Here is a 16,844-nt window from a genome sequence, read left to right as displayed (position 1 = left end):
CCTTTTTTTTTAAGCAGACTGGAGATCGTCTTCTGGAATACTTGAGTTCTGCTGCCTCTTATTTTTAGAAAGCTTTCCCATCTCCACCAAAGCAGAGAGAGATGCTCTTTCTCTGATACCATAACAATGTTACCTATGGTATTATTTTCTCATTGTTCCTTTACTTTGTCTATCTCTCTAAGTAGGCTAGGGTCTCATTAAATGTGGAGGTCTTTTTGGTTATTTATCTATTTATCCCTTGTGCTGGGCACTCAATTGTTTTTTGAATAAATTAATTAAATGAAAGAGGGAGAGAGGTGGATGAAATATTTCTTGTGCTTTCAGAAATTTAATTATGATATTGCCTTTATTTTTTTCTCCTCCTTCAAAATAATTAGGTGTTTTTGGAGCAGGAAAGAGTTATTTGCTGGCGGTGGTGATTTTGTTTTTTGTACAGCTATTTGAAAAGAGTGAAGCTCCTACAGTTGGAAATGCAAGACCGTGGAAACTTCTGATTTCTTCTTCCACTAATGTAGCTGTTGACAGAGTACTTCTTGGGTAGGTGTGACAGGTGTATTTACATAGCTAATGTTTAGGTTATTGTTGAGAAAGGCAATCCACCATGGGCCCTGCGTGTCCCCGCGTGCTTTTGCCAAGCATGCCAAAAATGCAAGGCCTTTGTCTCTGACACAAGAGCCAGTATCCATGAAACAGTAATAGGCTAACTTGTTAGTTTGTAAGTAGAGTAAAATCAAATACCAAACCTGACAATTTGGCACAAGGTTGGGATACTTATGTAAAAATTTGAGGTCAACCAAGAACACGTAGAGCTGAAAGGTGTATTGTTGGAAGAGGCAATAAGCCCTGGGACCCTGACATCCCTACTGGGATGCTAAGGATGTAAGGCCCTGACCACTCTTACCCAAAACATTTCTCAAGATTGTGTTTACAGCAAGTAACCTTGACTGATAAGGTAATGTCTCCCTCCAAGACAAAGAGCAAGTTTGCTTACTGCTTATTATAAAAGTAGTGGATCCCCAAGTTTAGTGTTCCTTCCCTACAACTCAAGCCACTGCATGTGCAGGCGTCCATCTGGACCCTCTGCGGCTCCCCGTAGGACTTGGGGACCAAGGGAAACCAACGCAGATATGTTGATGCTCATGCTGCTTCCTGTGCCGTGAGTGAAAGTCCTTTGTCACTGATCCAGGAGCCTGGGAAGTAGGCTAAAATTGCAGAACCAAATTATAGGTCATTCTCTTGTCCACCTGCTGTATGAACACATGATAGTAAAATAGCTGAACAATTAAATTTTGTGTTTGGTTTCAATAAGAGAGATCTAAAGAAGGCAATCACAGTCTGTTCTACAGGTATACAATTTTTGTGATTCTGTAAGATTTTATTGAAAATATTACCTAATATTTTACCAATATTCCAATGTTTAATGATCTGAATTTCAACATAAATGACAAAGTTTAATTAGGAGAAATAATCCTTATAAGTGTAGGCTTAAAAATTAACTTTTATAATTACATAAATTAATACTTATGATAGAAAATATACAGACTATTCAGATAATATTTTATTATATTTCTTTACAGATTTTTTATACGTACACACTCATTTTGTTTTCTAAACATGATGTTAAACAGTATATATTGTTTTGTGTCCTGCTTTTTTTACTGAAAGCTTATTTCTCTATGGTATCAAATCTTCTTAGAAAATGTAATTTTTCATAGCTCTATTATATGCAGTGATTTGCTTATATCATACTTTAGTTAAGCAATTTTTGATCACTAAGTTCTTTCCAGATTTTTGCCATTATAAACAATATCGTGACAAAGATCCTTAAACATCAGTCTTTGTCTCCATTTCTGATTCTTTCCTTGGGAAAAAAATCCTAGGCCTAGTATGAAAGATAGGAACATTTTTAAGCTTCCTGATATGCTTCGCAAAATTGCCCTTCAGAAAGGTTCTGCCAGTGTGCACCCTGCTAAGTAATCTAAAACACCAGCTGAGACATTTTTTGGTTCAGGACAATGAGGAGACCTGGGGACTAGACAGGAAGAAACTTTAGATTGCTCAGCCTAAGATGAAAATTTAACTGTAGACTGTTAGGAAAGGAAATATCAAGAAGTAGAATGAAAAAGGAAGGTAAGCACTGAACACTAAAAGGTAACAAAACATTTAGCAGAGATTCTTTAATGCTTAAGCCTCTGATAAGGACCTGAGAAATGTGAATCTGTAATTGGTACATATACCTCAACTGCATATAGGCTGGACCACACATTTCTTCTCATTGAAGTAACATTTAGCTGTGCACGTGGACCATGTATTCTGATTGTAATGGACAGGAGAGGACAAACAGTTTCTTGAGAAGAAATGAAACATACTTTTTACCCTGTGGTAGCAGTATGATGAGGCTACTGCACCCTCTGTTATCATAGAATTAACATAAACTGGCATTGGAAAAATGTAAACGAGGCACTTTTCAGACTGAAAGTAGCTGACTATTCTCCAAGATGAGGACTATGAAAAATGCAAAAATTGAAATCTATTCACGTATTGACCTTAAATAAATTGCTTCAAAATTATTTAGGAAAACTATGTTTGGAGAGCTGTAGTTTCTTTAGTTTTCCAGCTCTTTAATTCCCATTTGAGGTGGGAGAAGACGTTTTAGAGACTGGACGTTCATTGGGCTCCTGCTCTGTTCCTTGCACAGAGCTGGAGCTGTGAGATCCGTAGGAGGGAAGGGCAGATGAGGGCTGTGGCTTCTCTTAGCCCTAAGTGGGGGGAATGAATGTAGAAGAACCGTAACAGCCTTTGGAGGTGGACAGACTTGCCCAGGTTTGAATGACGGCTGACCCCACTGATTAGCTGCATGGCCTCAGCAAAACACCTCACTTCTGAGTTCCAGTGTCTTCCTCTTTAAGGTGAGATAGCATGCAGAGCTGTAAGGAGTATTAAATGAGATAATGTACATAAAGAGGCTGACAGTCTTCCTAATAAATCTCAATGCTGAATATTTGGTAGCTGTTGCTTTCCATATTATTATGTCTTTAGGGGCAATTTATTAGCGATAAATACTAACATTGGTTTTTATGAACATTTAATGAGTCCTCAACATAAGATATTAAAAATTCTCTATAAAATGCATTACATAAAAAAGTCTTTTAGCTACGTTGCATTTACTTTGAGTTAGGCATTTTACATTGAATTATATAACTATAAAATATGCTGTTACACAAAGTTAATTTTAATAAACATTATATGAAATCTCAGTTTCTACTTTCTAAATAATCAGAATCTATTTTACCTTGTTTTCTTTAAAGGCTTCTCAGTCTTGGATTTGAAAAGTTTGTCAGAGTTGGGAGTGTTAGGAAGATTGCCAAGCCAATTTTACCTTATAGGTAAGAATGCTAAGTTCCAGAAGTCACAGAATGTCCAAAGAAGTAGAATAGTTTTGTGTAACTCTTACTTTAAAATTGGTTTTTGAAGAAGAGTGCTCGAAGCCTTATCTTTTACTTGGTTAACTTAGAAAATCTGTATTTTACTTTTTATGGTGTAATGAAAAATGGAGTAAATTATGCAATTCTTTTTATAGCTTGCATGCTGGCTCAGAAAATGAAAGCGAACAGTTGAAAGAACTGCATGCACTGATGAAAGAAGACCTGACCCCTGCGGAGAGAGTCTGTGTGAGAAAAAGCATTGAGCAGCACAAGCTGGGGACCAATAAAACCCTGCTGAGGCAGGTGAGGGGAAGGAGCTCCCATCGATTTCTTTATGATTTGTGTATGCTATTATGATTTATTTTATTTCTGTTGATGGAGAATATTTCCTTTAAATAAAACAAACGACTGTAATAGCTTAGATTCAAGTAAGGTGTGCATATGTCTATCCAGTGCACATTTTATTTTATTGCAAAGCATTCTTCAAATTTGTGAACAGATCCAACTCACCATGAGTGAGTCGTCCTTTCTCTTTTTCCCTGTTGTATCTTTTTATATGCTTAAAGAAGAAAAAGAAGAGGTGGGACATATTCTTGGAAAGTTAAATGAAACTTTTTTTTTTTCCCCTGGGAGAAATAGAGGAAATGAAAGTCTGACCCTGGGCAAAATATCCAAGTAAAATTTTAGAGCTCTTTAATTTAGAGCTCATAGAAAGACAGGCCTTTCAAGGTCTTGGGACAGGCATTGGGAGCTAAGACTGGACACACAGGATCCTAGGCTATAACAAGTAGCATCATCCCCTTTATCAAGTTCCGATCCAGGATGGCTTGGGCATCAGCTGGTAGGGGAAAAAGATGCCAATTAGTACCTTCCTCCTATGCAAGGAGAGCTTGGGGCAAAGTGAGGGGGATGGAGGAAAAGAGGGTTATTGGCTTCTTGGACCACATGGAGATTGGTCACTTTCTGCAAGAGATTTGGGAAAATCAGCATGCTTGGGACCCTTTACTGGTTAGCTATTGCTGAAATAAGACTGCTTAACAAACAAAATCTCAATGCTTTAAGACAACAAACTTAGGACTCTACAGGTCAATTGGTGTGGCTCAGCTTGAGGCTATGAGTCAGGTCTCTCATTCTGAGAACAGTTGCCTATGGCATGATGGCCTTCTCCTGACAGATAGCAGAAGTGCAAGAGAGCAGGCTGGATCACACAAATACATTGAAAGCTTCTGTTCATATTGTGTCCTCTAACACTCCATTTGGTGTAAGAGGTCATATGGCCACACTCAACATCAGTGGGACAGGGAAATATACTCCACCTACTTCTCTGGTGGGAAGCACTGCAAAGTCACAAGGCAAAGGGCCTGGATGTGTAATACTCTCACAGGAGGAGGCAGAAATTGGAAATAATAACCAATCTACAACAAGTCCGCAAAAGGCTCCAAGCTACCTTTCTATTATCTGAGTTACAGAGTTAACTCTACTCCCTTCTCCCCAACCAAATCCAGAAGGGCTTAGTTTGACTGTGTTCAATTAATGCAAATTAGTCATTTATGTAAATTATTTGTCATTTTACTCACTTATTCAACATAATATGGTTATATAAGAATCATCGTTAATGGTTTCTTTGATGATTTTCTAAGTGAAAGCCCAGTTACCATAATCTACTGCTCGTTGGTATTACCTGTTCACAAATGAAAAAGCTTTTAAAGGAACCATTTTTTACAAAGTTTTCTCTAACAGATTTCCAAGGTCCGGTTAGACCTGACACATTGCTAAAGTGACATGTCTTTGCAATAAAACCAATTTTTAGAAATGCTTCATAGTTAATCACTACTTCTTAGATCAATAGTAAAATCTCTTTTGCTGTTACAATCTCGGCAATATAATGATATATTAAAAGATACAAATAATTTTTAAAGAAAAAACTTAAGTTTTTAGGTTTTTGTATTAGATATTTCTTTAAATAAAAAAATTGCCTCCTGATTCACAGCTTGAGGGTTCTCATTCTAAGGTTGTTTTTGTCAGATGTAGTAACCAGAAATTAGATAACGGATGATGTTTGAGAGTGGTACCAAGAGCAGTGTATATTGCTATAAGGGTGTCCTTTGCTGGATCATTTTAAAAGAACTGAATGTTTAAAAACTGTAGAGTTTCTAATATAAATGTGGCTTTAGGATTTTTGTTTTTAACAAAAGAAGGAAAACCTAACTGACAGAGGTTATTATATGTGATGAATATTATTTATTATTAAAGAGAATAAAGTGTTTATAATGTTTTCTTGTTTCACAGGATCTATGGAGGCAGTATTTAATTTGTAAAACAACTTTTGTCAATCACATTTATTTACAAAAGATATGGTCAGTTTGTATGGACTGCCCTTGCTACCAAGAAGTGTAGTTATACTTCAGATTGTTAGAAGAGAAAAATATATATGTGTATACATATATGTGTGTGTATATATTTATGTATATGTATGTATGTGTGTATATATTTATGTATATGTGTGTATGTGTATGTATGTATGCATGTGTGTGTATGTATATGTGTGTATAGACTACTAGTAGACTATGTAGTAGACTACTAGGCCAATAACCATATCCGATTAGAAAATTCATTGATTTTCCTCTTATTTGTATTTAGTTCCAGAGATAAAATATTAGCTTTTGTCAGGCTTTTTGCCTTGAGAATATTCTGCTATAATATTTAAGACTTATAAAATTCAAATATACTTACAGGCTACAAGTACACTTAATTTACTGTTGTCCGGAATTAGTTAGCCTTCTTTACCTTCTTAAATAAGTCAAAATACTGGTGTGCTTGAAGGTTAAGCATAGGACAGTTCATTAGCATGTTCAGTGCTCTTTGTGGAGAACTTTGGCCTGTGTTGATAACAACACATATTGTGTTTATTCAGCCTCATCTAGAAGGATAAAAAATGTACATTATCCTTAATGTTTTAGAAATCCTTGATATTATAATACCTTCCTTCTGAATATCAAAATGTGCCTTTTATTTGTTCTTATTAATGAGCTTGTTGCCTATATTGTGTGATTTCTGTTTCTTATGTGGGAATAGTGAAAATGTGGAGATAAAGTGACCCATGATTTCTGATAGTGAGTAATTAGGACTAGCTCATTTCTGATTTTAGCCTACAAGTTCTTTGGTAAATACGTTTTATTTTTTTTAATAGCTGTTAATCAGTACCATTCTTGTTGTAATAAAGGTTCGAGTAGTTGGAGTTACCTGTGCGGCCTGCCCATTCCCATGCATGAATGATCTTAAATTTCCTGTGGTTGTGCTGGACGAATGTAGTCAGATAACTGAGCCGGCCTCCCTCCTTCCTATTGCAAGGTAACCTAAAAGATTCTTCTCCAAAGGGCACTCAGATGTCACAATTATTTCAAACATCTCCTCAGTTCAAACTCTTACCATACTTCTGTGAAAAGTCTTAGCAATTCTAGTACTAAACTGATTTTTTAAAAGAATGCAGAGGGAAATTTTGGGGGATTAATGTATCAAAATTTTGTTAGATCACAGTTTAGATATTTGGATCACATAATCCTTAAAGCCTTGATGGCTCTAGTGCTAGGATTCTACTAGAACCTTGCAGATTTCTCAACTAGACTAAAGGTTCCTCTTTAGTCATAGTTTGAGAACCTAACTCTTCTGAAGAATGTTCTTCAGTTGCCTCACCTTGATATAATTCCAGTGTTTAGGTTCTGAAAATAATTTTTAGATTATGAAAGGATATAATGTATATAAAGAAAAAGAAGTTGAAAATGAAAATTTGTCTAACTAAAATTGAGAAGACTATGAAGTCTTCTAAGCTGTCTCAGCCAATTGAAACCTTGTGCTTTTAAAGCGTCTCTTATTGAGGCATCCTAAAGGTAGGGAAAGAGTAAGACACTGGGACTCAGTAGTCCTGAGTTCTAGCCCTTGCTCCATCTCCAGTTAATGAGGGAGTAGGGTACCAGCTGTCATGATTCGCCCGGGACTTGGGAAGTTCCCGCGTTATGGGGCTTCCAGTGTTTAAACTGGGACAGTCCTGGGCAAATCAGGATGAGTTGGTCACCCTACTCAGGAGCCAGGGGTGGAGGAAGGGTCAGGCCCTGGATGGAGGGTGGAGGAGTGATACTTGTGGAGCACCTACTGTATACTAACCCATTGTATACTTTATTAAATCCTTACAACATCCATGCAAGGTGGTATTACATCCAGGTTACTGGTAAGAATACTGAAGCTTGGCGAGATTAAAAAACTTGCTGTGTCCATAGAATATAATAGAGCTGACATTTGGATATAGGTTTTTCTACAAAATTTGGGCTTTTCCCCACTATATCTTACCTCTATTTAGAAAGACGTTTAGCCCCTGAGAGCCTGATTTACTTTATCTCTAAAGTAAGAGTTTAAGCCAAATGATTTCTAAGAAAGCTTCTAAGTCTATTGATTCTAAGAATCACTGTATCTCAGACTGTGTTCTATGAAATACTAATTCCATACAGAGGCAGGGTACACTTAATAGGTTTTATGTGGAAAAAAATAAAGTTATGTAAAGGATTTTTTACTGCATAACTTTTCAAAGCCTTTTAATACACTTAGCACTATTAAGCCTTGTTAGTTCTCAGAACATTTCATGGTATTCGAATTCTTTGAAACACATTTTAGAAAATAGTGCAATAAATGATGTCAATGCATGCTTTTCTCGTTGCTTAGATTAATTTTTGGAATTCTGTTTTTAGGTTTGAGTGTGAAAAGCTGATTCTTGTTGGAGATCCCAAACAGCTTCCTCCTACTATTCAGGGTTCTGATGCAGCTCATGAAAATGGATTGGAACAAACTCTTTTTGATCGACTTTGCTTAATGGTACTACTGATAAATTCATACGGAGTTATCATTTATTGTTTATACACTGTGTAGGATGATAGAAAAGGAAAATATTAGAAGACCTAGTCCCTGCCCTAAAATGATTTTAATTGGAGTTGTTTAGGAAGTACTCATTTTTAAGATAGGTAGAACCCTATAATTTAAGTGCCCCTTTATAAAATGAGTCTTTTCCCTATGTGCTTTAGTAGTGGGTAATAAGTATGCTCTAAAATCAAAAAAATCTGTAATGTGTCTATTATCCATGTCCCTTGTTGTAGAGCTCTACTTCACATTTTAAAAAATTTAAAAAATTAATTATTAGTGTATTTTTAAATTGAGGTGACTTACACATAACATAAAATTAACCACTTTAAAGTGAATAATTCAGTGACATTTAGTACATTCACAGTGCCGTGCAACCGCTCCTTCTCTAGTTCCAAAACATTTTTGTCACCCCAAAATAAAACCCCATACCCAGTTAGCAGTTACTCTCTGGTCTCTCCTCCCTCCAGCCCCTGGCAACCATCAGTCTGCTTTCAGTCTGTGTGGATTTATCTATTCTGGATATTTCTTTTTCTTTTTTTTTTTTTTTTTTGGAGAGGAAGATTGGCCCTGAGCTAGCATCTGTGCCAGTCTTCCTCTATTTTGTATATGGGACCCTGGCACAGCATGGCTGGATGAGTGGTGTGTAGGTGTGCACCCAGGATCCGAACCTGTGAACCCTGGACCGCCGAAGCAGAATGCGCAAACTTAACCACTATGCCACCAGGCTGGCCCCAGTTCTGGATATTTCATATCATACAGTCTTACAACTTTCATATCATATAACTTGGAATCATATAATATGTGACTTTTTGTGTCTGGCTTCTTTCACTGAGCCCAACGTTTTTGAGGTTCATCCACATTGTAGCGTATATCAGTACTATATTACTTTTTGTTTTAAGTACATTCACAGTGTAGTGCAACCATCACCCTATCTGTTTCTAGAACTTTTTCATCTTCTCAACAAAAACTTTGTAGCCATTAAACAATAATTCCTTATCACCACCCTCTCCTGAGGCCCCGGTAACCTCTTTTCTACTTTCTGTCTCTATGAATTTGCCTATTCTAGGTGCTTCATGTAAGTAGAGTCATACAATATTTGTCCTTTTTTGTCTAGCTTATTTACTTATCATAATGTGTTCAAGGTTCATCCATGTTGTAGTATGTGTCAGAATTTCATTGCTTGTTAAGGCCCAATAATATTCCATTGTATATGTACACCACAGTTTATTTATCCACTCACCTGTCGATGATTTGGGTTGTTTCCACCTTTCAGCTATTGTGAACAGTGCTATCATGAACATTCAAGCCTCTGCTTTCAGTTCTTTTCAGTATACACCCAGCAGTGCAACTGCTGGTCATATGGTAATTCTATGCTTGCCTTTTTGAGGAACCACTGAACTGTCTTCCATAGCAGCTATACCATTTTACGTTCCCAACAGCAATATACAGTCATGCACCACATAACAACGTTTCATTCAGCAACAGACCACATATACGACGTGGTCCCATAAGATTTGTACCATATAGTCTAGTTGGTAGTAGGCTACACCATCTAGGTTTGTGTAAGTACACTCTATGATGTTCACACAACAACTGAATCACCTAATGACACGTTTCTCAGAATGTGTCTCTTTCATTAATTGACACATCACTGTACAAGGCTTCCAATTTCTCCACGTCTTCACCAACACTTGTTATTTTTCTTTTTTTTGATAATAGCTGTCCTAAGGGGTGTGAAGTGGCATCTCATTGTGATTTCCTTAGTGACCAGGGATTCATGTGCTTATCTTTGGAAAAATGCCTCTTCAACTCTTTTGCTCGGTTTTGAATTGGGTTGTTTGTTTTGTTGTTATTGAGTTGTAGGAACTCTTTATATATTCTGGATATTAATCCCTTATCAGATATATCATTTGCAAATATTTTCTTCCATCCTATAGGTTATCTTTTGTTTGTCTTGATGGTATACTTTGATGCACAAAAGTTTGTAATTTTTGTTTTTCTTTTGGGATCTTATTTGTGCTGATTTGCAGGAATTCCATATATATACTTTTTTCTTTTTTCTTTTTCTTTTTGTGGGGAAGATCGGCCCTGAGCTAACATCTGCCAATCCTCCTCTTTTTGCTGAGGAAGACTGGCCCTGGGCTAACATCCATGCCCATCTTCTTCCACTTTATATGGGACGCCTGCCACAGCATGGCCTGACAAGTGGTGCGTCAGTGCACGCCCAGGGTCTGAACTGGCTAACCCCGGGCTGCTGCAGCGGAGTGTGCGCACTTAACCGCTTGCGCCACTGGGCCGGCCCCAAAAGTTTGTAATTTTGATGAAGTTCAGTTCATTTATTTTTTTGTTGTGTGTGGCTTGTGCTTTTGGTGTCATATCCATGAAATTGTTGCCAAATCCAATGTCATGAAGATTTCCCCCAATGTTTTTTCCTAAGAGTTTTATAGTTTTGGCTCTTATGTTGAAGTCTTTGATCCATTCTGAGTTAATTTTTGTGTATGGTATAAGGTAAGGGGCCAACTTCATTCTTTTCCATGTAGATATCCAGTTTTTCCAGGACCATTTGTTGAAATGACTGTCCTTTCCCCGTTGAATGGTTTTGGTGCCCTTGTCAAAAATCAGTTGACTATGTATGTGTGGGTTTATTTCTGGGATCTCTATTCTATTCTGTTGGTCTATGTGACTTCGTTACTTTTTATGACTGAATAGATTCTATTGTGTGTGTACACCACAATTTGCTCATCTATTCATCATTACTATTGTTTTGATGCAATAATCTAAATCAAGCTATTTTTGTAAGCAGAAGATTAAAATAGTTACAGCCAAAAGAATTGTAAAAAATCTTTTGCCAAAAGAAAAATTTTATCATCATTGCTAGTTTAAACTGCATTTAAGGAGTTATTTTGCTGTTTGAACTTTCAATAATCTGTACTTTATTAACAGATGAAGAAAAACTGAAATGAAACAAAAGAATTATTAAATCTCAAGTCAATATTTCTTCACCCATAAGAGAGATTTCCTAAAAGATCCCTCTAACAAGAGATTTTAGACAGAGTGGGTTGATTTCTCTGCTCAAGAGGTAGAGATATTAGTGCTCTCATGCTTCTTTTCCCTCTTTTTTATCCCCTCCCATGTTCCTATTTTGTTATTTACATCATTTTTATTTTTGTTCTACAATCATACTTGGAACAATTATTTTGAATCAGTTCTATATTTAAAAGATTCAATACTTAGCTTCTTCATTCCTCTGAGTGCCTTGGACTTCATCATCAATTTATTTTTTTCAAGAATGGCTCATAGATGCCTACTTTCCTGAGTTCTTTTTATGCTTCAAAATGTCTATTGCGTTGAAATGTAAATGGCGGCTTGGCCTATTGGATAGCTGCATAAACTATTACTATGAATTCTAGGGCCAGCCTGATTACTTTCCACTTGTAATGATTCATTTTTTCTACTTGGATGTGAGAACTCTTTCTATAATTTATAACTTTAAAGTTGATAAATTTACTACAGTATATCTGCACATGGAGCATTCTGTATCTATTCATCGTGTAATATAAGTTCTCTCAAACTGGAGATTCTGTTCTTGCTTCATTTCAGGAAAGTTTCTTTTCCATTTGTTAAGTTTTCTGTCAGTGTCTTAGTCAGCTCAGGCTGCTATAACAAAATACCATAGACTGGGCGGCTTAACCAACAGACATTTATTTCTCACAGTTCTGGAGGCTGGGAAGGCCAAGATCAAGTTACCTTCAGATTTGGTTCCTGGTAAGGACTCTCTTCTTGGCTGTGTCCTCAGTGGAGAGAGAAAACTGGTCTCTTCCTCTTCTTATAAAATCGCTAATCTCATCATGAGGACCCCACCCTCATGACCTCATCTAAACCTAATTACCTTCCAAAGGCCCCACCTCCGAATGCCATCACTTTGGGGTTTAGGGCTTCAATATGTGAATGGGGGTTGTTATAAACGTTGAGCCCATAACACAGAGGTACCCCAATTATTCTTGTATTGGGTATCTTTGTCTGTCTTCCATTTGTATTACTTTAATTTTATCTGCATTATCTGTGAAGCCTTCTATGTCAGAAATTTTATTTCTGTTCCCCCTACATTGAGTTTGAAGTTGCATTGAGTCTTGAGTTGGGTTACAGTGAGTTTGTGAAGAAATTCTATTTGTTCTTTGCTGCTTGTAGTTTATTAGTTCTTTAATGATAATTTTTAATGGTTTATTCTTTAGGATTGAAATTTCCCTTTTAATCTCATTATCTTTTCATTATCACACCTTTGAGATTTTGTGTTACTGAATCGTATTCTAATTATATGCTAAAGCTTGAACAATTGTGGAAAATTTTCTTCTGATTCTCGTTATATTTTTGTCTAGGCTGGGTTCTTTATGCATCTTTTGCATTGTCTTCCTTGATTTTATTAATTTTGGGGGAGAGGCTATAGTATGTTTGCATAGTTGTCATTCCTGTTTCATTTCCTGACATTCATGCTTGGGCAGCCCTCTCAGATTTGCGTTCTGTGTTCTCTCTATTTTCCCAGTACCTTGAAAATATGGTGGTGGGGGAGGGAGGAGGAGGGGATTGGACTAGAACTAAGTAAGATTGTGTGCTGTCTTCATTAGCTTACATCGGCCCTCTCACTTCTAAGGTTTTGTTAAATATGCTGTACCAGGATTCACTCCACATGGTTGGAGGTGTCCCTTTCCCAGACAAGGCGTGTTCTTGGGCCTCAGATGTCCCATCAGTTCAATGTTTGGTCCTCAGAGCCTTCACCTCCACTAAAAATGCTCAGCTCACTTTCCCTTTTCATTTTCCTTCTTAGGAGCCATTTCCATTATATGACTTTTGGAGAAGTTAGGAATCTCACTGTACTGCATTTCTCCCTTCCACCCCAGAATCTTGTTTCTTTCTTGAAGACAAGCACTCTTTAAAGTTTATGTCATCGGGTTGGCCGTAAACCTTTCTTTATTGCATGGCTGCTGAGTTTTTTCATTGCTGTTGTTTTTAGTGTTTTTTGTTGTTGTTATTCCTTTAGATATTGGAGAATGGATTCTGCAAGGCAGCTTTGTTTTACCTTAATTCAGAAGTTCCCCTACATTGAGCATCAAGTTGCATTGAGTTTTTAATTGAGTTGTACTCAATTTTGTGAAGACCCAAGCTTTCAGTTGTCTTGAGCTTTTAACTGTAATTGAATTGAATTGCAAAACTGTCTACCCCTTCCATAAGTCAGTGTCCAGACTCTTTGAAATTAGAACTTTTTAATGGCTTTTTTAAAATCTTAATTTAAAAAATTATTTAAAATTCTTAAAACATTTTTGAATAGGTAATATAGTCACATGATTCAAAATGTAAGTGAACCAAAAAGTGTAGAGATAGTGAAAAGACTTCCACTTCTGTCGCTCAACCACTCAGCTCCTCTCCCCAAAAACCACCGTCATCCCTTTCCTTTATCCTTCTAGTGATAATTTTTGCCAATGTAAGCAAATATATAAAATATTTTCCCCCTGTTTTAACAAATAGTAGCATAGTATGCATATCATTATGCCCTTTGCTCTTTCACCTCTCTGTTGTTGATGACTTTTAAAATATGAAGTAGGTTTTTTAAGGGGATTTTAAAAGGGCAAATAAAGGATAGACTAAAAAGTGATTTAGTTACAGAATGGAATAATATAAAACAGTTTAGTAACTTTTTAAAATTGTTTTTATTTATAGTCTATTTTATCATGGTTGTAATTCATTTGCTAAGAGCACAATATGGCAATATTTTTAAACTTTAAAGTATTATCTTTTTTTCCCCTAAGGAAAAAAGTGCTGTTTTAATTTTTTATTGTTCTGCATTTAAATTTCTTAGGGTCACAAGCCAGTTCTATTGAGAACACAGTACCGTTGTCACCCTGTGATCAGTGCTATCGCTAATGATCTGTTCTATGAAGGACACCTCATGAACGGTGTTTCAGAGGCAGAGAGGAGCCCTTTACTGGAATGGCTGCCGACCCTGTGTTTCTACAACGTCCAAGGACTGGAGCAGGTAAATGACACTAATGTTGATGAGAGTCAACACGATTTCGTTTCCTGTTTGAATTTTATTGTTGTTGTTTGTATGATTTTCTTGGTCTTTCCATAGCCTTTCTGGGAAACATAATTTAGGATCTGTTTCTTATTCCAGATTGAAAGAGATAACAGCTTTCATAATATGGCAGAAGCTGCTTTTACGCTCAAGCTGATTCAATCACTGATTGCAAGTGGAATTACGGGCTCTATGATTGGGGTGATAACATTATACAAATCCCAGATGTACAAGGTTTGTATTATGTATTATGATATTTATCGTATGTTAAATATTATAATTTTATATTATAATATTTGATGTTACATTTGATTTAGGTTGGTTTGGTGCTTGAAAAACTTGGGGGACTATAGTTAATATATTAAAAAAGAAACATTCCGATTTTTGCCTGGTCTGGCTTTTTTTCTGTATAATTAAATGTAAACCTAACAAGGTTTAATTAAATTCAGTTTACAGCTGTTGGGGCGAAAATGCAAATAAACAAATTATAGGGAAGAAAATATGGTGTATGCTTTGTGTTTTGGGACAGATGGGATTGAATCTGTTTTCCAAAATGTTCTTTCGTTATTATTACATTTTATCAGTAAATCAAAGATAGATAGCAGATATTAATGTACACGTGAGCCAATTACTTCTAACTAGTTTTTATTTTTATTTTTATTTTTTTTAGTATTTTTCATCCCTTTCATTATTAGTTTATTTATCAACTCAAATTAGCATATCCAAATGAGTTCCCCAGCAATAGGTAAATCATCACTTTTGATTTCGTTTCATAATTTATATTGTCATCTAGTTATTTATCTATCATTTTAGAAACTATCCAGGCAAATCTATGTGAGTCATAAAAAAGAAAATGAAAATTATCCTTTTAGTTACATTAAAATGGTTATTGTGCATAGGTTCTTCATGATCTCTGCCCCGCCTGACCCCTGACTTCTTTCCTCCACAGCTGTGTCATTTACTCAGCACCGTGGACTTTGACCATCCCAATGTTAAAGCTGTGCAGGTGTCCACGGTAGATGCTTTTCAGGGAGCTGAGAAGGAAATCATTATCCTGTCCTGTGTAAGGACGAGACAAGTAGGATTCATTGATTCAGAAAAAAGAATGAATGTTGCCTTGACCAGAGGAAGCAGGCATTTGTTGATTGTGGGAAATTTAGCCTGTTTGAGGAAGAATCGACTATGGGGGCGTGTGATCCAACACTGTGAAGGTAAAGTAAAAATGTGTTTAATTCAAGCATTTTGAATTAAAACTAGCTTTTGGGTTAGTGCTTGGAATTGTTAAGGTAGGACCAGCTCTGAATTTGCCACTGTGCAGATGACTGGAATGATAATATGGGGACCACTGAAGTATAGTTGTCTCACGTTTTGTGTCTTTTTAAGGAAGGGAAGATGGATTACAACATGCAAGCCAGTATGAACCACAGCTGAACCATCTCCTTAAAGATTATTTTGAAAAACAAGCAGAAGAAAAACAGAAGAAAAAGAGTGAAAAAGATAAATCTAAAGATAAATCTCATTCACAAAAAGACATAGTATAGATATTTTGTATTTATATAAATTCACATTTATTTTACACTATACATTTTTTATATTTTTATTACCCCAAAATCCTTGTTATCGTGAAAAAAGTACTTCATGATATTTAAATAACATTAAAGAAACAGATATAAAAAAATTTGCTCTTCAAAAACGTATACGTTACTTATATTAAGATAGGCAGATGTTGAAGGTGATATAAAATCTTACTAATAAAAATTTTTCTCTAAAAATTATGGCTTCTGTTTGCTAAAGAAATGAATTTACAAGGGGCAGAGAAAAGCCTTCCTGGGGAATACCAGTGTTACTTCAAAAATAAGTAAATATCTCAAAATCTCATCTATTAGAACGTGGCCACACAGTTATACCAACACACTCTTTGGGAACTATAATTCTACCAGAATCTTTTAAAAATAAATATAATGCTCTGTCATTTTATAAGTAAAAACAAATTCACAATAAAACTTTAAAGAAGTACAAAAGGAAGAGGAAAAACACTAGAAGTTCCCCCCTGAAGACAGCAGTGTGCAACACCTGCCGTGGCCGGTACCCAGCCCCAGACCTGGTGCAGCAGGTGCTCAGTGAGTTTCTGTTGGATGAATGAACAAATGAATGAATGAATGAAAGACTACCTGTGGTTCATTTCCTTCTAGTCTTTTTCCTTTGCATTGATTTGCCTGGTAGTTATTGGTATATATAGTATATAATGGATTTAAAAAATTTTTTATTATAGAATATATTCTCCTTCTAGAAAATTTGTGAAATACAGAAGAGTATATAATAGAAAAGAGAAGCACCTGGACATCTACTACCCAGAGATAATCATTGCTAACATATTGCTTCTGTCCTTTTTCTGTGCTGATATTCTATATGTATATATGTTAATAAGTTAAACCATTTGTCAT

The 16,844-nt window shown here is 36.0% G+C and overlaps 1 protein-coding gene across 5 annotated transcripts in view; it reads left to right on the top strand.

Annotated features, from left to right (window-relative positions):
• ZGRF1 (zinc finger GRF-type containing 1) overlaps window positions 1-16,186 on the top strand; it is a 61,045-nt gene extending 44,859 nt beyond the window's left edge. For 2 of the 5 annotated variants that reach the window (XM_058549926.1, XM_058549923.1), the window contains 9 exons: window positions 378-537; window positions 3,309-3,386; window positions 3,581-3,728; window positions 6,649-6,776; window positions 8,165-8,288; window positions 14,185-14,361; window positions 14,500-14,634; window positions 15,350-15,611; window positions 15,784-16,186. In XM_058549926.1, coding sequence (XP_058405909.1) covers window positions 378-537; window positions 3,309-3,386; window positions 3,581-3,728; window positions 6,649-6,776; window positions 8,165-8,288; window positions 14,185-14,361; window positions 14,500-14,634; window positions 15,350-15,611; window positions 15,784-15,941 — 1,370 coding nt within the window. In that variant the 3' untranslated portion in view covers window positions 15,942-16,186. The remainder of the gene's footprint in view (window positions 1-377; window positions 538-3,308; window positions 3,387-3,580; window positions 3,729-6,648; window positions 6,777-8,164; window positions 8,289-14,184; window positions 14,362-14,499; window positions 14,635-15,349; window positions 15,612-15,783) is intronic. The other 3 variants (XM_058549925.1, XM_058549924.1, XM_058549922.1) reach the window with 2 other exon arrangements.
• The last annotated feature ends 658 nt before the right edge of the window (window positions 16,187-16,844 follow it).

Source organism: Diceros bicornis, chromosome 11, assembly GCF_020826845.1.
Source record: "Diceros bicornis minor isolate mBicDic1 chromosome 11, mDicBic1.mat.cur, whole genome shotgun sequence".
Taxonomy (NCBI): domain Eukaryota; kingdom Metazoa; phylum Chordata; class Mammalia; order Perissodactyla; family Rhinocerotidae; genus Diceros; species Diceros bicornis.
The sequence above is the reverse complement of the archived record's forward strand: the minus strand, read 5'-3'. Positions and strand labels throughout refer to the sequence as shown.